Source organism: Stegostoma tigrinum, chromosome 2 (genome assembly GCF_030684315.1).
Source record: "Stegostoma tigrinum isolate sSteTig4 chromosome 2, sSteTig4.hap1, whole genome shotgun sequence".
Lineage (NCBI taxonomy): Eukaryota > Metazoa > Chordata > Chondrichthyes > Orectolobiformes > Stegostomatidae > Stegostoma > Stegostoma tigrinum.
Window position 1 is genome coordinate 162,176,277 of NC_081355.1, and position 18,782 is coordinate 162,195,058.

At 46.7% G+C, this 18,782-nt stretch overlaps 1 protein-coding gene across 2 annotated transcripts in view; it reads left to right on the top strand.

The window, feature by feature from the left end:
• The first annotated feature begins 658 nt into the window (after nt 1-658).
• The window catches only part of LOC125463118 (plectin-like), a 392,251-nt gene continuing 374,127 nt past the window's right edge, over nt 659-18,782 (top strand). The window contains exons 1-3 of one of the 2 annotated variants that reach the window (XM_059640946.1): nt 659-825; nt 3,796-3,836; nt 16,774-16,950. In XM_059640946.1, coding sequence (XP_059496929.1) covers nt 666-825; nt 3,796-3,836; nt 16,774-16,950 — 378 coding nt within the window. In that variant the 5' untranslated portion in view covers nt 659-665. Of the gene's footprint in view, nt 826-3,795; nt 3,837-9,611; nt 9,705-16,773; nt 16,951-18,782 lie in introns of those variants that run through there. The other variant, XM_059640955.1, reaches the window with a different exon arrangement.

Consider the following 18,782-nt stretch of genomic DNA (forward strand, 5'->3'; position numbering starts at 1 on the left):
CTCCTCAAGCGGCACCTAGAGATGGGCAATAAATAGAACATAAAACAATACAGCGCAGAACAGGCCCTTCGGCCCTCGATGTTGCGCCGACCTGTGAACTAATCTAAGCCCCTCCCCCTACACTGTCCCATCATTATCCATATGCTTATCCAAGGACTGTTTAAATGCCCCTAATGTGCCTGAGTTAACGACATTGGCAGGCAGGGCATTCCAAGCCCTTACCACTCTCTGAGTAAAGAATGCTGGTCCCAACCAGTGACACCCAGCTCCTGTGTGAAATGAACAACTAGCCTCAATGCGACTTGAGCCATTTCTGTTCCTTCTTTTTGGTCCTGCTGCTTTCCTGATGTGCATCTTTGTTGGACTGGACTAGCAACTTCCTATGTCACTAGGAGCCTGACAGAGTAGAATGGGTTAATGCTTCATCCACTGGGTTAAGGCGGTGCCTGTTTCTCTGGCTCCATCCCTCTGTTTGCTTTCCAAATATTTTCAAGAAACAGCCTCCAATTTTCCACGTGGACCAGACAATAACTCCTGCCTCCCGTCCCAGTTGTGAGCACTTTCTCGCAGCCTTCCACTGGCACAGCAGCATACGAAGGGTTAACACATTGTTGGGTGGGGAGGGCCGGGGCTGTGGGAAACACTGCCTGGGGACCGTCTAGAGAATGTCTGTCACTCTCCCCAGTGTTGCATTCGATTCTGGATGGTTACAGTTCCTCTGTGTCTCAGGCCTAGTCTCCTTCACTCTGACTCTGTGGCTCATCTTTCTGTTGTGGGGCCTGAGGAGCGAACATCAGGAGCACATCTGGATTAGTACCTGGACAGGTAAGAGAGAGGGAGGGAGGAGAGGGACAAGGGCATGGGGCAGGGGGAGGAAGCATGAGGAATGGAAAAGTGAAGGATGAACTGACAGAGAAAAGGCAAGCGTCTGAATGGGAACAGGAGTGAGTGTGTTACCTGCACTGTGAATGAAGACAGGGTGCTTTCTACGGAGAATGATGCTCACTTCAGACATGAGGGAGGAGGCAAGGTAATTTGCTGCCTGTCGATCGGATAAGGACTGGGCCCCCGGTGGATCCTGCAGTTAGATGCTGGAGTCAGAAGGAGGCCTCAGAGGCCAGGCAATACACAGCAAACAGTCAATATCCAACAGGTCAGACAGCAATGAGGTGGAGAAGAAACAGCTAGCCTGTCTCTCCCCATCACAGATTCAGCAGCACACACAGACAAAAGCATACGTACTTTCGACACAGCCATCTCAGCCCCTGCAATAACAGGCTGCTCTCTCCTCACCACCATATACAGCAGGCTCAGGGCCAGACCAGCTCCAACTCCAGCACAGAGCCCCCTCTCTCACCCCAAGGTGAAAATCAGAGGCCGAGGCACAGCCTTCTCAAACTCCTCGTTCTCAAAAAATACATGACAGGCTGGCATGTCCAAGAATTCAGGTCCAGTCATCAGGAAAAACTGTTCCATCATAACCACACCTCCTAACTGTCTCAACCACACCCAACACTAAAAACATCTCACAGGAAGCAGAGAGTTGACAGCAAGATACCAGGAAGCTCAGAGATCCCTGAAGGTGGCACAGCAGATTTACAGCATGGTTAAGAAGGCACAAAGGACACTTACCTTACCCAGTTGTGGGACATAGCTTATAAGAGCAAGGTGGTTATGTTGGAACATAGAGGACTTTGGTTAGGTAACAGCTGGAATACTGCATGCAGTTCTGGTCACTGTGCTATAGGAAGGATGTGATCGCAGTAGATTCACCAGGTTGTTGTCTGGATGGAACATTTCAGCAATGACGAAAGACTGGGTAGGCGTAGACTGTTTTCTCTGGAGCACAGTAGGTCGAGGGGGCACCTGATTGAGGTGTATAAGATTGAGGGGCATGGACAGGGTGAATAGGAAACAGATGTTCCCCTTAGTTAAAGGGTCAGTAACACGGGGGTATAAGTTTAGTGTGTAAGGCAGGAGGTTCACAGGGGATTTGAGAGGTGTTTCACCCAGAGGGTGCCTGGAAGGTATCACAGAATCCCTACAGTCTGGGAACAGACTATTTGTCTCAACAAGTCCACACCAAACCTCCAAAGATCCATCACCCAACCCTTTCCCTGTAACTGTACATTTCCCATGGCCCACTCACTTAACTTATACGTCCCTGAACACTATAGGCAACTTAGCATGGCCACGCCAACTAACCTGCACATCTTTGGACTGTGGGAGGAAACCGGAAACCCACGCAGACACTGTGCTGCCCTGGGTGGTAAAATTGTTAAAATAGATACGATTGAGCATTTGAAGTGTCATAACATACAGGGCTAGTGTTGGAGAGTTGGACTTGAGTCGATTTAGAGTAGTTCTAGTAGTACAGCCTTGATGAGCTGAAGCACCTCGTCCATACTGTATGATTTTGGGAGCAGTGTCAGACGCAGTGTAATGCTTTGCCTGTACCTTCCACATCAAACACTCCCAGGACAGGTACAGCACAGGGTTAGATAGAGAGTAAAGCTCTTTTAAATCAAAGGCAAACCTCTCCCAACATGTCCCTCTTTAAATACTTTCAGGGTAGGTACAGCACAGTGTTAAAGGACCTGAATTCCAGAGATGAGGTTAGTGTGACAACCCTTGACATTAAGGCTACATTCAACTGAGTGTGGCATCAAGGACCCTGAACAAAACTGGAATCAATGGGTATCAGGGGCAAACGCTCCAGTGATTGGAGTTATACCTGACACATAGGAAGATGGTGGTGGTTGTGGGAGGTCAATCATCTCAGCTCCAGGACATCTCTGCAGGAGTTCCTCAGGGTAGTGTCCTCGGCCCAATCATCTTCAGCTGCTTCATCAATGACCCTCCGTCATAAGGTCAGAAGTGGGGACATTTGCTGATGATTGCACAATGCTCAGCACCATTGCTTACTATGATCCACGTGTACTACTTGTAAACAGAGCTTTTCACTGTATTTCGGTACAAGTGACAACCAATCAATCAATCAACTTGCAACTCCTCAGATATTGAAGTAATCCATGTTCAAATGCAACAGGATCTGGACAATATCCCAGGCTTGAGCTGACCAGTGGCAAGTTACATTCATGCTACACAAATGTCAGGCAATGACCGTCTCCAATAAAAGACAATCTAACCTCCACTCTTTAGAGTTACTATTGACCAGAAACTCAGCTGAACTTGACAAATTAGATAACAAGGTGTAGAGCTGGATGAACACAGCAGGCCAAGCAGCATCAGAGGAACAGAAAGGCTGATGTTTCGGGCCTAGACCATTCTTTAGAAAGATTTGTAAAAAAACCTTTTTACTCAGTAGGTGGTGGGAATCTGGAATGTTCTGCCTAGGAAGGAAGTAGAGGTTGGAAACCTTACAACCTTTAAAAAATATTCAGTTAAGCACTTCAAATATTATAAGGTGGAGGTGCAGGTGTTGGACTGATGTGGACAAAGTCAGAAATCACATGATACCAGGTTATAGTCCAGTAGATAATAAAATGTGAGGCTGGATGAACACAGCAGGCCAAGCAGCATCTCAGGTGCACAAAAGCTGACGTTTTGGGCCTAGACCCTTCATCAGAGAGCTTCATCATAGTCCAGTAGGTTTGTTTGAAATCACAAGCTTTCGGAGCGCTGCTACTTCGTCGGGTGAAGTCAAGCACAGGAAATTGGGATTAGTGCACTGTTAGTGGTATTTATTTTGGTGCAGATTTGGTAGACTGTGCTGTATGAATCTGTGAAATCTGTGACCATTGTCTTTGAAATAATTTATTTCTTATTTTACAGGAATTGGTGAGAGGAAATTAAAGAGCAGGAATAAAGTTGAGGTAAGGTTCAGATTTACAGCCCGGCTCTGGGCAGAGCTCTCATTGTCAAAGTGACAGTGGGCAGGGACCATCAGCAAAAACAAGAGCTACACATGGAGTAGACACTACCACAATGAGAAACCATGTGGTTGGATACCCCGGGTAGCATTGTGTATATGCAGAAGCAGCAGAATTTACAATTCCTGGGGTGGAGCACAACTTGGCTGTTCAAAAGTATAAAAAATTTTTACTCTGCAGCTCTGCAGAGATGCTGCCTGATTATATGCCCAGTTGGGTTTCAATAGGGTAATTATCATGCTGCCAAAGCACAACGCTGATAGTGGATTGAAGAAACACAAAACCAACAGTATGGGAATGTTTGAGGTTATGCACTTTGGCTGGAAGAACAGGGGCATAGAGTATTTTCTGAATGAGGAAAGGCTTCAGAAATCTGAAACACAAGGGGACTGAGGAGTCCGAGTTCAAGCTAGTCTTAGGGTTAACGTGCAGGCTCAGTTGGCAGTTAGAAAGGCAAAGGCAATGTTTGCATTCATTTTGAGGGCTCTGGCAAACAAGAAAAGGAATCACGTCCGGGAGGAATCAATTGCCGAAGCTGTTTAAGGCTTTGGTCAGACTGCATTTGGAATATTGTGAGCAGTTTTGAACCTTGTTTCTAAGGAAGGACATGCTTGTCTTGGACGGTGTCCACAGGAGGTTTACAATAATGATCCTGGGGATGAAGGGCTTGTCACTTGAGGAGCAGTAGTAGGACTCTGGGTCTGTACTTGATGGAGTTTAGAAGGATGGGGCAGGGAATCTCATTGAACCTTACAGAATAATGAGAGATAATAGGAACTGCAGATGCTGGAGAATCCAAGTAAACAAGGTGGAGAGCTGGATGAACACAGCAGGCCAGGCAGGATCTTAGGAGCAGGAGAGCTGACTTTTTGGGCCTAGACCCTTCATCAGAAATGGGGGAGGAGAAGGGAGTTCTGAAATGAAGGGAGAGAGGGGATCGAACATGGATAGAGGAGAAGACAGGTGGGGAGGAGACAGGCAAGTTAAAGGGGTGGGGATGGAGCCAGTAAAGGTGAGTGTAGGTGGGGAGGTAGGGAGGGGATAGGTCAGTCCGGGGAGGTTGGACAGGTCAAGGGGGCGGGATGAGGTTAGTGGGTAGGAAATGGGAGTGGGGCTTGAGGTGGGAGGAGGGGATAGGTGAGAAAAGAAACAGGTTAGGGAGGCAGGGACGAGCTGGGCTAATTTTGGGATGCGGTGGGGGAGGGGAGATTTTGCAATCCGACCCCACCACCAAAGGCATTTTTCCCTCCCCACCCTTGTCTGCCTTCCGGAGAGACCACTCTCTCCGTGACTCCCTTGTCTGCTCCACACTCCCCTCCAGCCCCATCACACCCGGCACCTTCCCCTGCAACCGCAGGAAGTGCTACACCTGCCCCTACACCTCCTCCCTCACCCCCATCCCAGCCTCCAAGAAGACTTTCCACATCAAGCAAAGGTTCACCTGCACATCTGCCAATGTGGTATACTGCATCCGCTGTACTCGTTGTGGCTTCCTCTACATCGGGGAAACCAAGAGGAGGCTTGGGGACCGCTTTGCAGAACATCTACGCTCGGTTCACAATAAACAACTGCACCTCCCAGTCGCAAACCATTTTAAATCCCCCTCCCATTCCTCAGACGACATGTCCATCATGGGCCTCCTGCAGTGCCACAATGATGCCATCCGAAGGTTGCAGGAACAGCAACTCATATTCCGCTTGGGAACCCTGCAGCCCAATGGTATCAATGTGAACTTCACCAGCTTCAAAATCTCCCCTCCCCCACCGCATCCCAAAACCAGCCCAGCTCGTCCCTGCCTCCTTAATCTGTTTCTTCTCTCACCTATCCCCTCCTCCCACCTCAAGCCGCACCCCCATTTCCGACCTACTAACCTCATCCCGCCCCCTTGACCTGTCCATCCTCCCTGGACTGACCTATCTCCTCCCTACCTCCCCAGCTACTCACCTTTAGTGTCTCCATCCCCGCCTCTTTGACCTGTCCGTTTCCTCTCCACCTATCTTCTCCTCTATCCATCATTGATCCGCCTCCACCCCCCCCTCCATATTTATTTCAGAACCCCCTTCACTTCCCCCATTTCTGATGGAGGGTCTTGGCCCGAAACGTCAACTTTCCTGCTCCTCTGATTCTGCTTTGCCTGCTGTGTTCATCCAGCTCTACACCTTGTTATCTAGAATAATGAGACCCCTTGGTAGAATGGAGGTGCAGAAGAGGTTTTTACTAGTAAAGAGACTAGGATTGAGGGCACAGCCTCAGGGTGAAGGGAATGACCTTTTAGAACTGAGATGGGAAGGAATTTCTTTAACTAGAGGGTGGTGACTCTGTGAAACCCACTGCCACAGTGTGATGTGGAGGCCACAACATTGAGTATAGTTAAGACAGAGATAGATGAGTTCTTGATTAATAGGGGGGATCAAGGATTATGAGGAGAGGGGAAGAGAATGGAGTTGAGAAACATATCAGCCATGATTGCATTGCAGAGTAGACTTGATGGGCCAAATGGCCTAATTCTACTCTATATCTTATGGTCTCATGACAATGGATGTGAAAGTTGACATAATCGAGCATTCTGGTAAAGTGAAAAGCCAACAAATATCGGAAATAAAATAGGCCCTAGCTGTTCCACAGTTCGGACTATTTTATAGGACGGTGCATGCATTCTGGAGCAGTGAAGGGCTTGTGCTGATGAAGGTTACGGTAACTACGAAGCTATGGAAAGGATTTGTGAAAGAAATGGAAACATTCTTAATTGTTTGTCCTGAGGGCCAGTATTAACACCAGTTAAACTAAAACTTTTTCAAAAAAGGCAAAAAGCCTGTCGTGACTTGAAGTCTAAGTGTGGTGCTGAAAGTGATAGAGAATGTTTTGTTGCTAGTTGATGTTGGTTTAATAGATTTAAAGGGAGGGTAAATTTGTGCAACGTTAAAATGCAAAGGGAAGCTACTCATGCTGATCCTGATGCAGCAAATTCATTTCCGGATGCTTTGACTGAAATATTTCAGGAAGGGCTGAGTCCGTGCCCTCAGCCCTTGTCTCTCCTACTGGTAGAAATGTCTTCCACACATCCATTCTACTGAGGGCTCTCATTATTCTCTAAGTTTCAATGAGATTCCCCGCCTCATCCTTCTGAACTCCATTGAATACAGCCCTAGAGTCCTCAACTGTTCCTCATGTGACAATGTTGAACAAATTAATGAGACAAGGTTGTTTTAGAAGGAGATACCTCAACAAACACATTGTGAAGGAAGAAATGTGTATGTCAGGGCGTGAATCTGCTACAGATAGGTTGACCGTATTGCTGGGTGGCAATGCTGCTGGTGATGGCCAATTTATGCTGAAAATCCTAAGGCTTTCAAGGGAAAGCATCTCTTCCATTTGTACAAATAATCTGGAAGTGAATATAGGAGGCATGGTTAATAGTTTGTGTATGACACCAAAATTGGTATCATAATGGACAGTGAAGAACGTTATCGAAGAGTACAACAAGATCTTGATTAGATGGGCCAACGGACAAAGGAATTGCAGAAGGAGTATAGATTCATTAGTTTAATTACTCAATTAGTTTAATTTAGATAAATGTGAGGTGTCACGTTTTGGTAAGACAAACCAGGGCTGGTTTTACACAGTCAATGTAAGGGCCCTGGGGAGTGTGGTCGAATAGAGAGAAGTAGGTGTGCAGGTACATAGTTCCTTGAAAGTGGCATCACAGGTAGACAAGGTGGCGAAGAAGGTGCTTGGCATGCTTGTCTTTAATGGCCAGAGCATCAAGTATAGAAATTGGCACATCATGTTGCAGCTGTACAAGATATGGGTGAGACCACTTCTGGATAATTATACTGTGTATAATTCTGGTTGTCCTGTTATAGGAATGAAGTTACTAAAGTGGAAAGGGTTCAGAAAAGATTGACAAGAATTTTACTGTGACTAGTGTGTTTGATTGATAAGCAGAGGCTGGATAGGCCAGGACATTTATCCTTGGAGCTTAGGAGGCTGCAGTGTGATCTTATAGAGGTTTATAAAATCATGAGAGGGATAGACATAGTGAATAGCCAAGGAGTCTTTTCCTCAGGGTAGGGGAGTCCAAAACTAGAGGGCATAGGATTAAGGTAAGGGCAGAAAGATTTAAAAGGGACATGAGGGGCAGCCTTTTCATGCAGAAGGTGGTGCGTATATGGAATGAACTGTCAGAGGAAGTTAAGGCTGGTACAATTACAACATTTAAAAGGCATTCGGATGGATCGGACATAGGGATAGGGAAGATTTAGAGGGATATGGCAAATGCTGGCCGATGGGATTAGATTAAATTAGGACCTCTGGTTGGTATGGATGAGTTGGGCTGAAAGGCCTGTTTTCCTTCTGTACGACTGTAGTTACAGGGGAGGTGATGGCCTAGTGGTATTATCGCTGGACTGTTAATCCAGAGACACGGATAACATTCTGGGGATCTGGATTTGAATCCCGCCATGGCAGATGGTGGAATTTGAATTCAATAAATATCTGGAATTAAGATTCTAATGACAACCATGAATCCATTGCCAATTATTTGGAAAAACCCACCTGGTTTACTAAATAAAACCAAAAGAACTGCAGATGCTGTAAATCAGGAACAAGAACAAAGTTTCTGGAAAAGCTCAGCAGGTCTGGCAGCATCTGTGCAGGAAAAAACAGAGTTAACATTTCAGGTCTGGTGACTCTTCCTTAGAACCCGAAATGTTTGCTCTGTTTTTTCCTTCACAGATGCTGCCAGCCCTGCTGAGCTTTTCCAGAGTGGTGCTGGCTCGAAGGGCTGAATGGCCTACTCCTGCACCTATTGTCTGTTGAAACTTTGTTTTTGCATCAGGCTCACTATAATGTCCTCTAGGGAAGGAAACTGCCATCTTTACCTGGTTTGGCCTGCATGTGACTCCAGACCCACAGCAATGTGGTTGATTCTGAACTTCCCTCTGGGCATTAGGGATGGGAAATAAATGCTGCCCGGTCAGAGATACCCTCATCCCATGCATAAATAAAAATAAGCGTGAGGGGGATTCAGCGAGTGGGGAAATTCGGGGACAAGAGAAAGCATGGGGGAAGGAGGAAGACAGAAGGATGTGGGGAGGAAGATGATGAAGTGGGTAATGTTGATAATGTGGAGGGCAAAAGAAGGAGGTGGCAGGAAGTGGAGAAGAGGATGAGGAGGTGCTGTAAGTGACAATATCATTCAACGTTTTGTCCTTGTCTGACTGTTCTGAGCCTTCTCCTTTGATTCTCACCCTCGGCTATTTCTGCTCCCTTAGCTAATTACTTCCAGTTCCCCATCAGTAACCTGGATATTAGAGCTTGGTGTGGAAGCTTCTTGTTTTGTCATGTTGGCTGGGGTGGGAGAATTCTCTAGAACAAAGGATTTACCATTGATTTGTTACTGCTGGAACTCTCTTTGTTGGTGCTGGGAATTCAGACCAATGTGTGAAAGGTGGAGAGCAGCTTCTGTGAATGATGTGGGGACAGTGCTGTGTGCATACAGCAATGTACAAGGAGATTGGGGGAGAGCTAATTAACAAACACTGAGGCTTTGTCCAACTCCAAAGAGTTTGGGAACTCAAAGTCAGCTTTTGTTGTTCACACAGAAAGGAGCATTCTTTCAAGACATTTCCATTTCCATTTGCCAACTCACTTCATCAGGCAGCAGCTAGTGTCCAGGGATCAGGGAGTAGCCTCAAGCAGCTCAGTGGGTGTGAAACTCACTGGTGAAGAGATAGCGGAGTGTCAGTGAGGTGGAGAGCTGAACTTGAATCGACAATGAGCTGGGACTTCCTCGTTCACCCTCACATTACAGTGAGTGCTCTTTCTGCCACTATTGCTGCTGATTATGCTTGTCATTCAGATACAGGAGTTTTAGTCAATTATTTTTGTTTATCTTAAGCCAACTTCAGAACGCAGCAAGCAGTGAGGAGTATGTTAGCTGATTCAGGGGACTGTCTGCTGAAATGGACACCAACAACTTCCTGTAAACACGTGCCCCAGAAATATTGCAGGCCAGGTACATGGCAGATGAAACAAGTTAAATGAAGGGAATTACAACAAAATGAGGATAAAGTTAGTTAAAGTGAACCGAGCGGATAGATTAGCAGGAATGACAGTAACTAAGAAGTAGCAGACGTTAAAGCAGGTAGTTCATGACTCAGCAAGAATACATCCCAGTAAGGACGGATAAGTATTAAGAGAGGGACAAACCAACCATGGCTAATCAAAGAAGTTAAGGAGAGTATTCAGTTGAAAGCAAAAGTATTTGAGGAGGCAGTAATCAGTGATAGCCCCAAAGATGGGAATAAATTCAGAATCCAGCAAAAGAGGACCAAAATAATGATAAAAAGAGAGAAAATAAACCACAAGAGCAAATTATCGATGAATATAAAAGCCAATTATAAGAGCTTCTTGCAATATGTAAAAGGCAAGAGAGAGGTCAAAGTGTACATACACCTCTTACAAAATAAATCTGGGGAGACGGTTTTGGGGAACAAGCAAACAGCAGAGGAGATATTTTGCATCAGTCTTTATAATGAAAGATACTTTGAATATCCCATTCATAGTAAAGTATACAGGGTAGGAGTTAAGATAATAAAATGTGAGGCTGGATGAACACAGCAGGCCAAGCAGCATCTCAGGAGCACAAAAGCTGACGTTTTGGGCCTAGACCCTTCATCAGAGAGGGGGATGGGGTGTGGGTTCTGGAATAAATAAGGAGAGAGGGGGATGCGGACCAAAGATGGAGAGAAAAGAAGATAGGTGGAGACGGTATAGGTGGGGAGGTAGAGAGGGGATAGGTCAGTCCAGGGAAGACGGACAGGTCAAGGAGGTGGGATGAGGTTAGTAGGTAGATGGGGGTGTGGCTTGGGGTGGGACGAAGGGATGGGTGAGAGGAAGAACAGGTTAAGGAGGCAGAGACAGGTTGGACTGGTTTTGGGATGCAGTGGGTGGAGGGGAAGAGCTGGGCTGGTTGTGTGGTGCAGTGGGGGGAGGGGACGAACTGGGCTGGTTTTGGGATGTGGTGGGGGAAGGGGGGGATTTTGAAGCTGATGAAGTCCACATTGATACCATTAGGCTGCAGGGTTCCCAGGCGGAATATGAGTTACTGTTCCTGCAACCTTTGGGTGGCATCATTGTGGCACTGCAGGAGGCCCATGATGGACATGTCATCTAAAGAATGGGAGGGGGTGTGGAAATGGTTTGCGACTGGGAGGTGCAGTTGTTTGTTGCGAACTGAGCGGAGGTGTTCTGCAAAGCGGTCCCCAAGCCTCCGCTTGGTTTCCCCAATGTAGAGGAAGCCGCACCGGGTACAGTGGATGCAGTATACCACATTGGCAGATGTGCAGGTGAACCTCTGCTGAATGTGGAATGTCATCTTGGGGCCTGGGATAGGGGTGAGGGAGGAGGTGTGGGGGCAAGTGTAGCATTTCCTGCGGTTGCAGCGGAAGGTGCCGGGTGTGGTGGGGTTGGAGGGCAGTGTGGAGCGAACAAGGGAGTCACGGAGAGAGTGGTCTCTCCGGAAAGCAGGCAGGGGTGGGGATGGAAAAATGTCTTGGGTGGTGGGGTCAGTTTGTAGATGGCGGAAGTGTCGGAGGATGATGCGTTGTGTCCGGAGGTTGGTGGGGTGGTGTGTGAGAACGAGGGGGATCCTCTTTGGGCGGTTGTGGTGGGGGCGGGGTGTGAGGGATGTGTTGCGGGAAATACGGGGGACGCGGTCAAGGGCGTTCTCGATCACTGTGGGGGGAAAGTTGCGGTCCTTGAAGAACTTGGACATCTGGGATGTGCGGGAGCGGAATGTCTTATCGTGGGAGCAGATGCGGCGGAGGCGGAGGAATTGGGAATAGGGGATGGAATTTTTGCAGGAGGGTGGGTGGGAGGAGGTGTATTCTAGGTAGTTGTGGGAGTCAGTGGGCTTGAAATGGACATCAGTTACAAGCTGGTTGCCTGAGATGGAGACTGAGAGGTCCAGGAAGGTGAGGAATGTGCTGGAGATGGCCCAGGTGAACTGAAGGTTGGGGTGGAAGGTGTTGGTGAAGTGGATGAACTGTTCGAGCTCCTCTGGGGAGCAAGATGCAGCGCCGATACAGTCATCAATTTACCGGAGGAAGAGGTGGGGTTTGGGGCTTGTGTAGGTGCGGAAGAGGGACTGTTCCACGTAACCTACAAAGAGGCAGGCATAGCTGGGGCCCATGCGGGTGCCCATGGCCACCCCCTTAGCCTGTAGGAAGTGGGAGGAGTCAAAAGAGAAGTTGTTGAGGGTGAGGACGAGTTCGGCTAGGCGGATGAGGGTGTCGGTGGAGGGGGACTGTTCGGGCCTGCGGGACAGGAAGAAGCGGAGGGCCTTGAGGCCATCTGCATGCGGAATGCAGGTGTATAGGGACTGGACGTCCATGGTGAAGATGAGGTGTTGGGGGCCAGGGAATTGGAAGCCCTGGAGGAGGTGGAGAGCGTGGGTGGTGTCAAGGACGTAGTTAGGGAGCTCCTGGACCAAAGGGGAGAAAATGAAGTCCAGATAGGTGGAGATGAGTTCGGTGGGGCAGTTCGGGTAGGAGTTAAGTAGCATCACCATCACTAGAAAAATAGTATTAGACAAACTAATAGAGGGATTGAGTTCCGGAACCAAGAGGTTACGGTGAAGCTGTACAAAACTCTGGTGCGCCGCACTTGGAGTATTGCGTACAGTTCTGGTCACCGCATTATACGAAGGATGTGGAAGCTTTGGAAAGGGTGCAGAGGAGATTTACTAGGATGTTGCCTGGTATGGAGGGAAGGTATTACGAGGAAAGGCTGAGAGACTTGAGGCTGTTTTCATTAGAGAGAAGAAGGTTGAGAGGTGACTTAATTGAGACATATAAAATAATCAGAGGGTTAGATAGGGTGGATAGGGAGAGCCTTTTTCCTCAGATGGTGACAGCGAGCACGAGGGGGCATAGCTTTAAATTGAGGGGTGAAAGATATAGGACAGATGTCAGAGGTAGTTTCTTTACTCAGAGAGTAGTAAGGGAATGTAATGCTTTGCCTGCAACGGTAGTAGATTCGCCAACTTTAGGTACATTTAAGTCGTCATTGGATAAACATATGGACGTACATGGAATAGTGTAGGTTAGATGGGCTTCATATCGGTATGACAGGTCGGCACAACATCGAGGGCCGAAGGGCCTGTTCTGTGCTGTAATGTTCCAAAAAAAATCAGCTGTAACTTTCCAAAAATCTTTGGATTCTGGAGAAGTGCCAGAGGATTGGAAAGCTGTTAATGTGACACCCCAATTCAAAAAGGGAGGGAGGCAAGAAGTGAGTAACTATTGGCTGAGTAGCTGAACACTTATTGTTCGGAAAATATTGGAATCAATTATTGTGGAAATAGAAGAATATTTGGAAACTCATAATTTAATTGAGCAGGGTGAACATGGCTTCATGAAAGGGAAATCGTGTATGTCTAATTTATTAGAGATTTTTGAGGAAGTCGATAGAGGGGAGCCAGTAATTGTGTTGTCTATCGGTGTGGGGCTGGAAAAGCACAGCAGGTCAGACAGCAACAGGGGAGCAGGAAAGTCAACGTTTCAGCCTAAAACCCTTCAACAGTAGGTATGTTGTATTTAGACAGAAGGTGTTCGACAAAGTACCTCACAGAAGGTTAAGTCATAAGGAAACAGCCTCCAGTGTAGGAGGCTGTATATTGGCATGGACAGTGAATTGGCTCATGGGCAGGAAACAGTGAGTGGGGATAAGGGGTTCTTTTTCACATTGGTGACCTGTTCCTGGTGCAGTTCCACAGGGATTGCAACTGTTTAAGAGTTTACAAGTTTATTATAATATGAGAAAATGTGAAGTTGTTCATTTTAGAAGGAAGAACAAAAGAACATGGTATTATTTAAATGGGGAAAATTTGCAGAAAGCTGCAGCATGAACGGACTTGCGAAGACTTGTGCATGAAAGAGAAATCAAGCACACATGGGCAGCAGGGAATCAGGATTGCTAGCGGAATATTGGCCCTTATTTCAGGGGGATTGGAGTGTAAGAGTGGGGAAGTCTTACTGTGACCGTACGAGGTGCTGGCAAAATCACGTCTGAAATATTGCGGAAAAAAACAAAGAACTGTGGATGCTGGAAATCAGAAACAAAAACAGGAACTGCTGTAAATAACTCAGCAGGTCTGGCAGCATCCGTGGAGAGAAAGCAGATTTAACTCTGGAGTACTGTGAGCAGTTTTGGCCCCCCAGAATTTCAAGAAAGATATTATTTCATTGGAGAAGGTTCACTAGGATGATCCTTGGTATGGAGGGATTGTCTTATGAACAAAGGTTGTAGACTTGCTCACCGAGCCGGTGTGTTTAATTGCAGACATTTTGTCACCCTGCTCGGTCGCATCATCAGTGCATCTCCAGTGAAGTGTTGGTGTTCTGTCCTGCTAGTTATTTAAATACCTCAGTTTGCTGGGTAGTTGGCACCACTTTCAGCTCCGTTCTTCATTGGTCTGTAATTCGCGTCCAGTTCAATGTGTATGTTGATGGAGTTCCAGTTGGAATGCCAGGTCTCCAGGAATTCCCTGGCATGTCTGTGTTTGGCTTGTGCTATTGTGGATGTGATGTCCCAGTTGAATTTGTGTCCTTTCTGTACCCATATGTACTGAGACCAGGGAGAACTGGTCGTATCTCTTGGTGATTTGTTCGTGTTCGTGTATCCTTATTGTCAGTTTTCTTCCAGTTTGAGAAACGTTACACAGGCCAAACTGGAAGAAAACTGACAATAAGGATACATGAACACGAACTAATCGCCAAGAGATACGATCAGTTCTCCCTGGTCTCAGTACATATGGGTACAGAAAGGACACAAATTCAACTGGGACATCACATCCACAATAGCACAAGCCAAACAGAGACATGCCAGGGAATTCCTGGAGACCTGACATTCCAACTGGAACTCTGTCAAACACATTGTACTGGACCCAACATACAAACAACTGAAATAACAGAACCAGAAGTAATGCCAACTGCCCCAACAAACGACGCATATAAATAACAAGCGGGACAGAACACCAACACTTTACTGAAGGCGCGCTGACCATGTTACCGAGCAGGGTGACAAAATGTCTGCAATTAAACACACCAGCTCAGTGAGCATGTCTATAACCCCATCCACAGCCAGGGCTGCAAGTCTATTCAAAAGCTTTGCAAGTTAAACAGATTAGAACTCTACTCACTGGAGTTTAGAAGAATGAAAGGTGATCTCATTGAAACATATTGGATTCTTAAGAGGCTTGACAGGATAAATGCTGAGAGAATGGGTCCCCTTTTGGAGCGTCTCAGACCAGAGGCATAGTCTCGGAATAAAGGGGCACCAATTTAAGACTGAGATGAGGTTGAATTTACTCTCTCAGATGGAAGGGACACTTGGAACTCCTTGCTACAGAAAGCAGTAGGGGCAGATTCCTTGTGTTTAAGTCTGAGAGAGAGAAATTATTGATTAATTGGGGAATCGAGAATGGAGAAGGGGCAGGAAAGTGGACATGAGGAATGTCACATTACCTTGATCCTAGCGGAGACGCTTGAGGATCTGAATGGTCTACACCTGTTTCCTATTTCGTATATCCTTGATTCCACCAACAATGACCCTGAGCAGTGCCCAGACTACATCAGATGACCCTGGAATTGGGAGGTTGTTTTCAGAAATTTGAACAACAGCTGAATCTAATGTTCCACACTGCTGCAATGCAGCAAATCCCCAAGGCATTTTCTTCACTAACAGAATGTGGCATCAAACCACAAGGCTGTTTGTCCTCCCAGTGTCACTGTGCTTTATGAGTTTCCATGCCAGGGAGATGCCAGCTGAATGGACCATTCCATCCCAGTGACAGGCACCTTGTACTGAACCAGCTCGCCCTTGTAAGCCTCAGAATGGTATATCGACCATTGGAGGTGATTCTGCTAAAGGAAAACATTTACTGATTAATCCAGACTGTGCTACAAGTTGCATTAGAGAGCTAGGCCCTTAGTGTGCTACAGCTTCGTTATCTGAAGGGAGACTGAGTCACAGTGGAGGAGGTAAAGGGAGGAGCTCTGTGATCCCACAGCCTGGATATGGAATGTGCTGCCTGAAAAGGCAGTAGAGATTAGGAGAAATAAGCAGAAACAATTAGGAGTTTTCTAAAGTGATATCAGAGAAATGTGTGAAGCCAAAATTTTTACAGGGATGTTGGGAATGTGCAGGGGGAGTGTGACCAATCAGTTTGAACTTTCAAAGAGCTAGCTTAGAGATAGAGGGCAGAGTGGGCCCCTCCTGAGCTGTAAAATTCTGTGTTTCCGTTTGATATTCAGGAAACATATTGGTAACATTGAAATCAGCAAGAGCACAAGACTGGGATTCATGTATTAAATCTTGTTCAGGAAGAAATCCTTGGTGCCTGTTCCTTCGGTTTGGCTTGATCCAACCTCTCAAAAAAACATGAAACATATAACATAGAACAGTACAGCACAGTACAGGCCCTTTGGCCCACAATGTTGTGCTGAACTTTTACCCTAAACCTAAGGTTTATCTCACCTCCACCCCTACCTTATACTATCAGCCATATGCCTATCTAATAGCCGCTTAAATGCCCCGAATAAGGCCAACTCCACTACACTCTCCGGCAATGCATTCCACACCCCGACCACTCTCTGAGTAAAGAACCTACCTCTGACGTCTCCCCGATATCTACCCCCACTCACTTTAAAACTATGCCCCCTCGAGTGGAAACTGGTGAACCAGTGTGAAACGTTATGTGTGAAGCCTTGGTGTTCCCCCTCACCTCTCTCTCTGAACCTGCCTGACCAATGACAGCCTGCTCCTGTGTCCAGCGATGGGTCCAGTGCTGATTTAGCCCTTGTATTTTTCTCTGCAGAAGAGGAACAAACGCATTGAGATTAAGAAACCACCAATCGCTGAGGTGAATGTTCATGTAGAGAGTGAGACGTCATCACAGGAACCACAGAGTGAACGTTTACGAAGGAACAAGAAAAGGAAGTCGAGGAAAGCAACCAGCCTTGAGGATCCCTCTGTTCAACCACAGGAGGTTATGGTGTGTCTTGTTACTGTTAGTTATCGCACAGTATTCCAGTGACAGGGACAGTTCTCTCATCACAGGGAGTTAAATTCTGGCTGTATGTTTTGGGAATGGGACCCTGTCATTACTGGAGCTGGGTGTTTAATTGCTATGAATGAATGTGTGACCATTGGGCACTGGCACCCAGTGGGTGGTGATGGAAGGGTTTTTTTGAAAGGTCAGTGGAGTATGACAAGGTGAATTTATTCAAGCTTACATGTGTGGGAGAGGTCTTTAGGTCTATCTCGGATACTGATAACACTAATACGTGACATACGTAGTCCATGGATGTATTTGCATATGAAGTGCCCAATTCCATTTACTACAAAAACCTGAGTCTTGCAACATCTTATCGGTATTCTCGGTGTGAATCTTAATTTCTTTGGATTGCTCACTCCATGGATGAATTATTTTCTTAGCTTCCTTTAGAATTTATGTCCAATTCACTGTCAGGTGTGGACTTGATTTAATTTGGTGGCAATATACTTTAACAGTTCTCATATCCATCCCGTGGGATTGTAAAATTTTCGGTAATCACCAGGTTTATCAGCTTCTGGAGTAAAGTTTGTTTGTTGAGAGCTGATGTAAAGTCATATTGCTGATGGCTGTGTTGTGAACCTCCAGGGGACATTGTTTCCAACCTTTGCTGTATTTTCTGGCCACAGTCACTATATAGTATGTCTGTCCAAAAGGGCATACTGAGTGAAAGTGAGATGGTTTACAGTAAAAATAGGCCATAAGCAATTTTCAGATGTGACAAAATGTAATTTTTAAGCTCATGTTTGATTACTTCTTCTGGACAGACCCAATGATATCGCACTTGGTGACACTGAGGTAAATCAATTCCTCTTGTAGTATCATTCATAATGATTGCATGATTCTATGGGTTATTTAACAATATGTATTCCCATGACATTTGCCAATGTTGTGAGTCTTCCTCAGTGGATAAGCATTCTCAACGCCATACACACATTGCTGAAAAAGCTCAGCAGGCCTGGCAGCATCTGTCAAGAGAAATCAGAGTTAATGTTTCAGGTCCGGTGACCCTTCCTCAGAACTGATGGTAGCTAGGAAAATGTCAGTTTGTACGCGAAGATCGGGTGGGGGGTTGTGGGGGTTGGGGGGATGGGGGTAGTGGGTAAGGATCAAACAATAAGTGGGGATAGAACCCAAAGAGAGACAAAGGAGTTGCTAATGATCAGGCTGGGAGGATGAATAGCTGTTAATGGGGACTGGTAGTGACTGACCACAGGGGTGTGTAATGGTAGACTGTGATAACAAGGCCTGGTGTGTGGGGTGGGGGCTAGGGCATGGGAGAGCTTAGGCCCTAAAATTATTGAACTCAACATTGAGTCTGGAGCGCTGCAGGGTCCCCAAGTGGAAAATGAGGAGTTGTTCCTCCAGCTTGCATTGGGCTTCACTGGAACACTGTAGCAAGCCAGAGGCAGAGATGTTGGTCAGGGAACAGGGTGGTACGTTGAAGTGGCAGGCAACAGGTAGCTCAGGGTCTGTTTTGCGAGCAGAACGTAGATGTTCTGTGAAGCGGTCACCCAGTCTACACTTCGTTTCCCCAGTGTAGAGGAGACCATGTTGTGAGCAGCAAATGGAGTAGACTAGATTCTGGGAAGTGCAGGTGAAGTGCTGTTTCACGGATACTGGGGATGGAGAAGGTAAATGGGCAGGTGTTGCACCATCGCCGGTTACAGGGGAAGGTGCCACGGGGCTGTGGGGGGTTGTTGAAAGTGAAGGAAGAGTGGACCAGGGCATCCTGGAGGGAATGTGGATGTGGTCTGTATGGATTTTGGCAA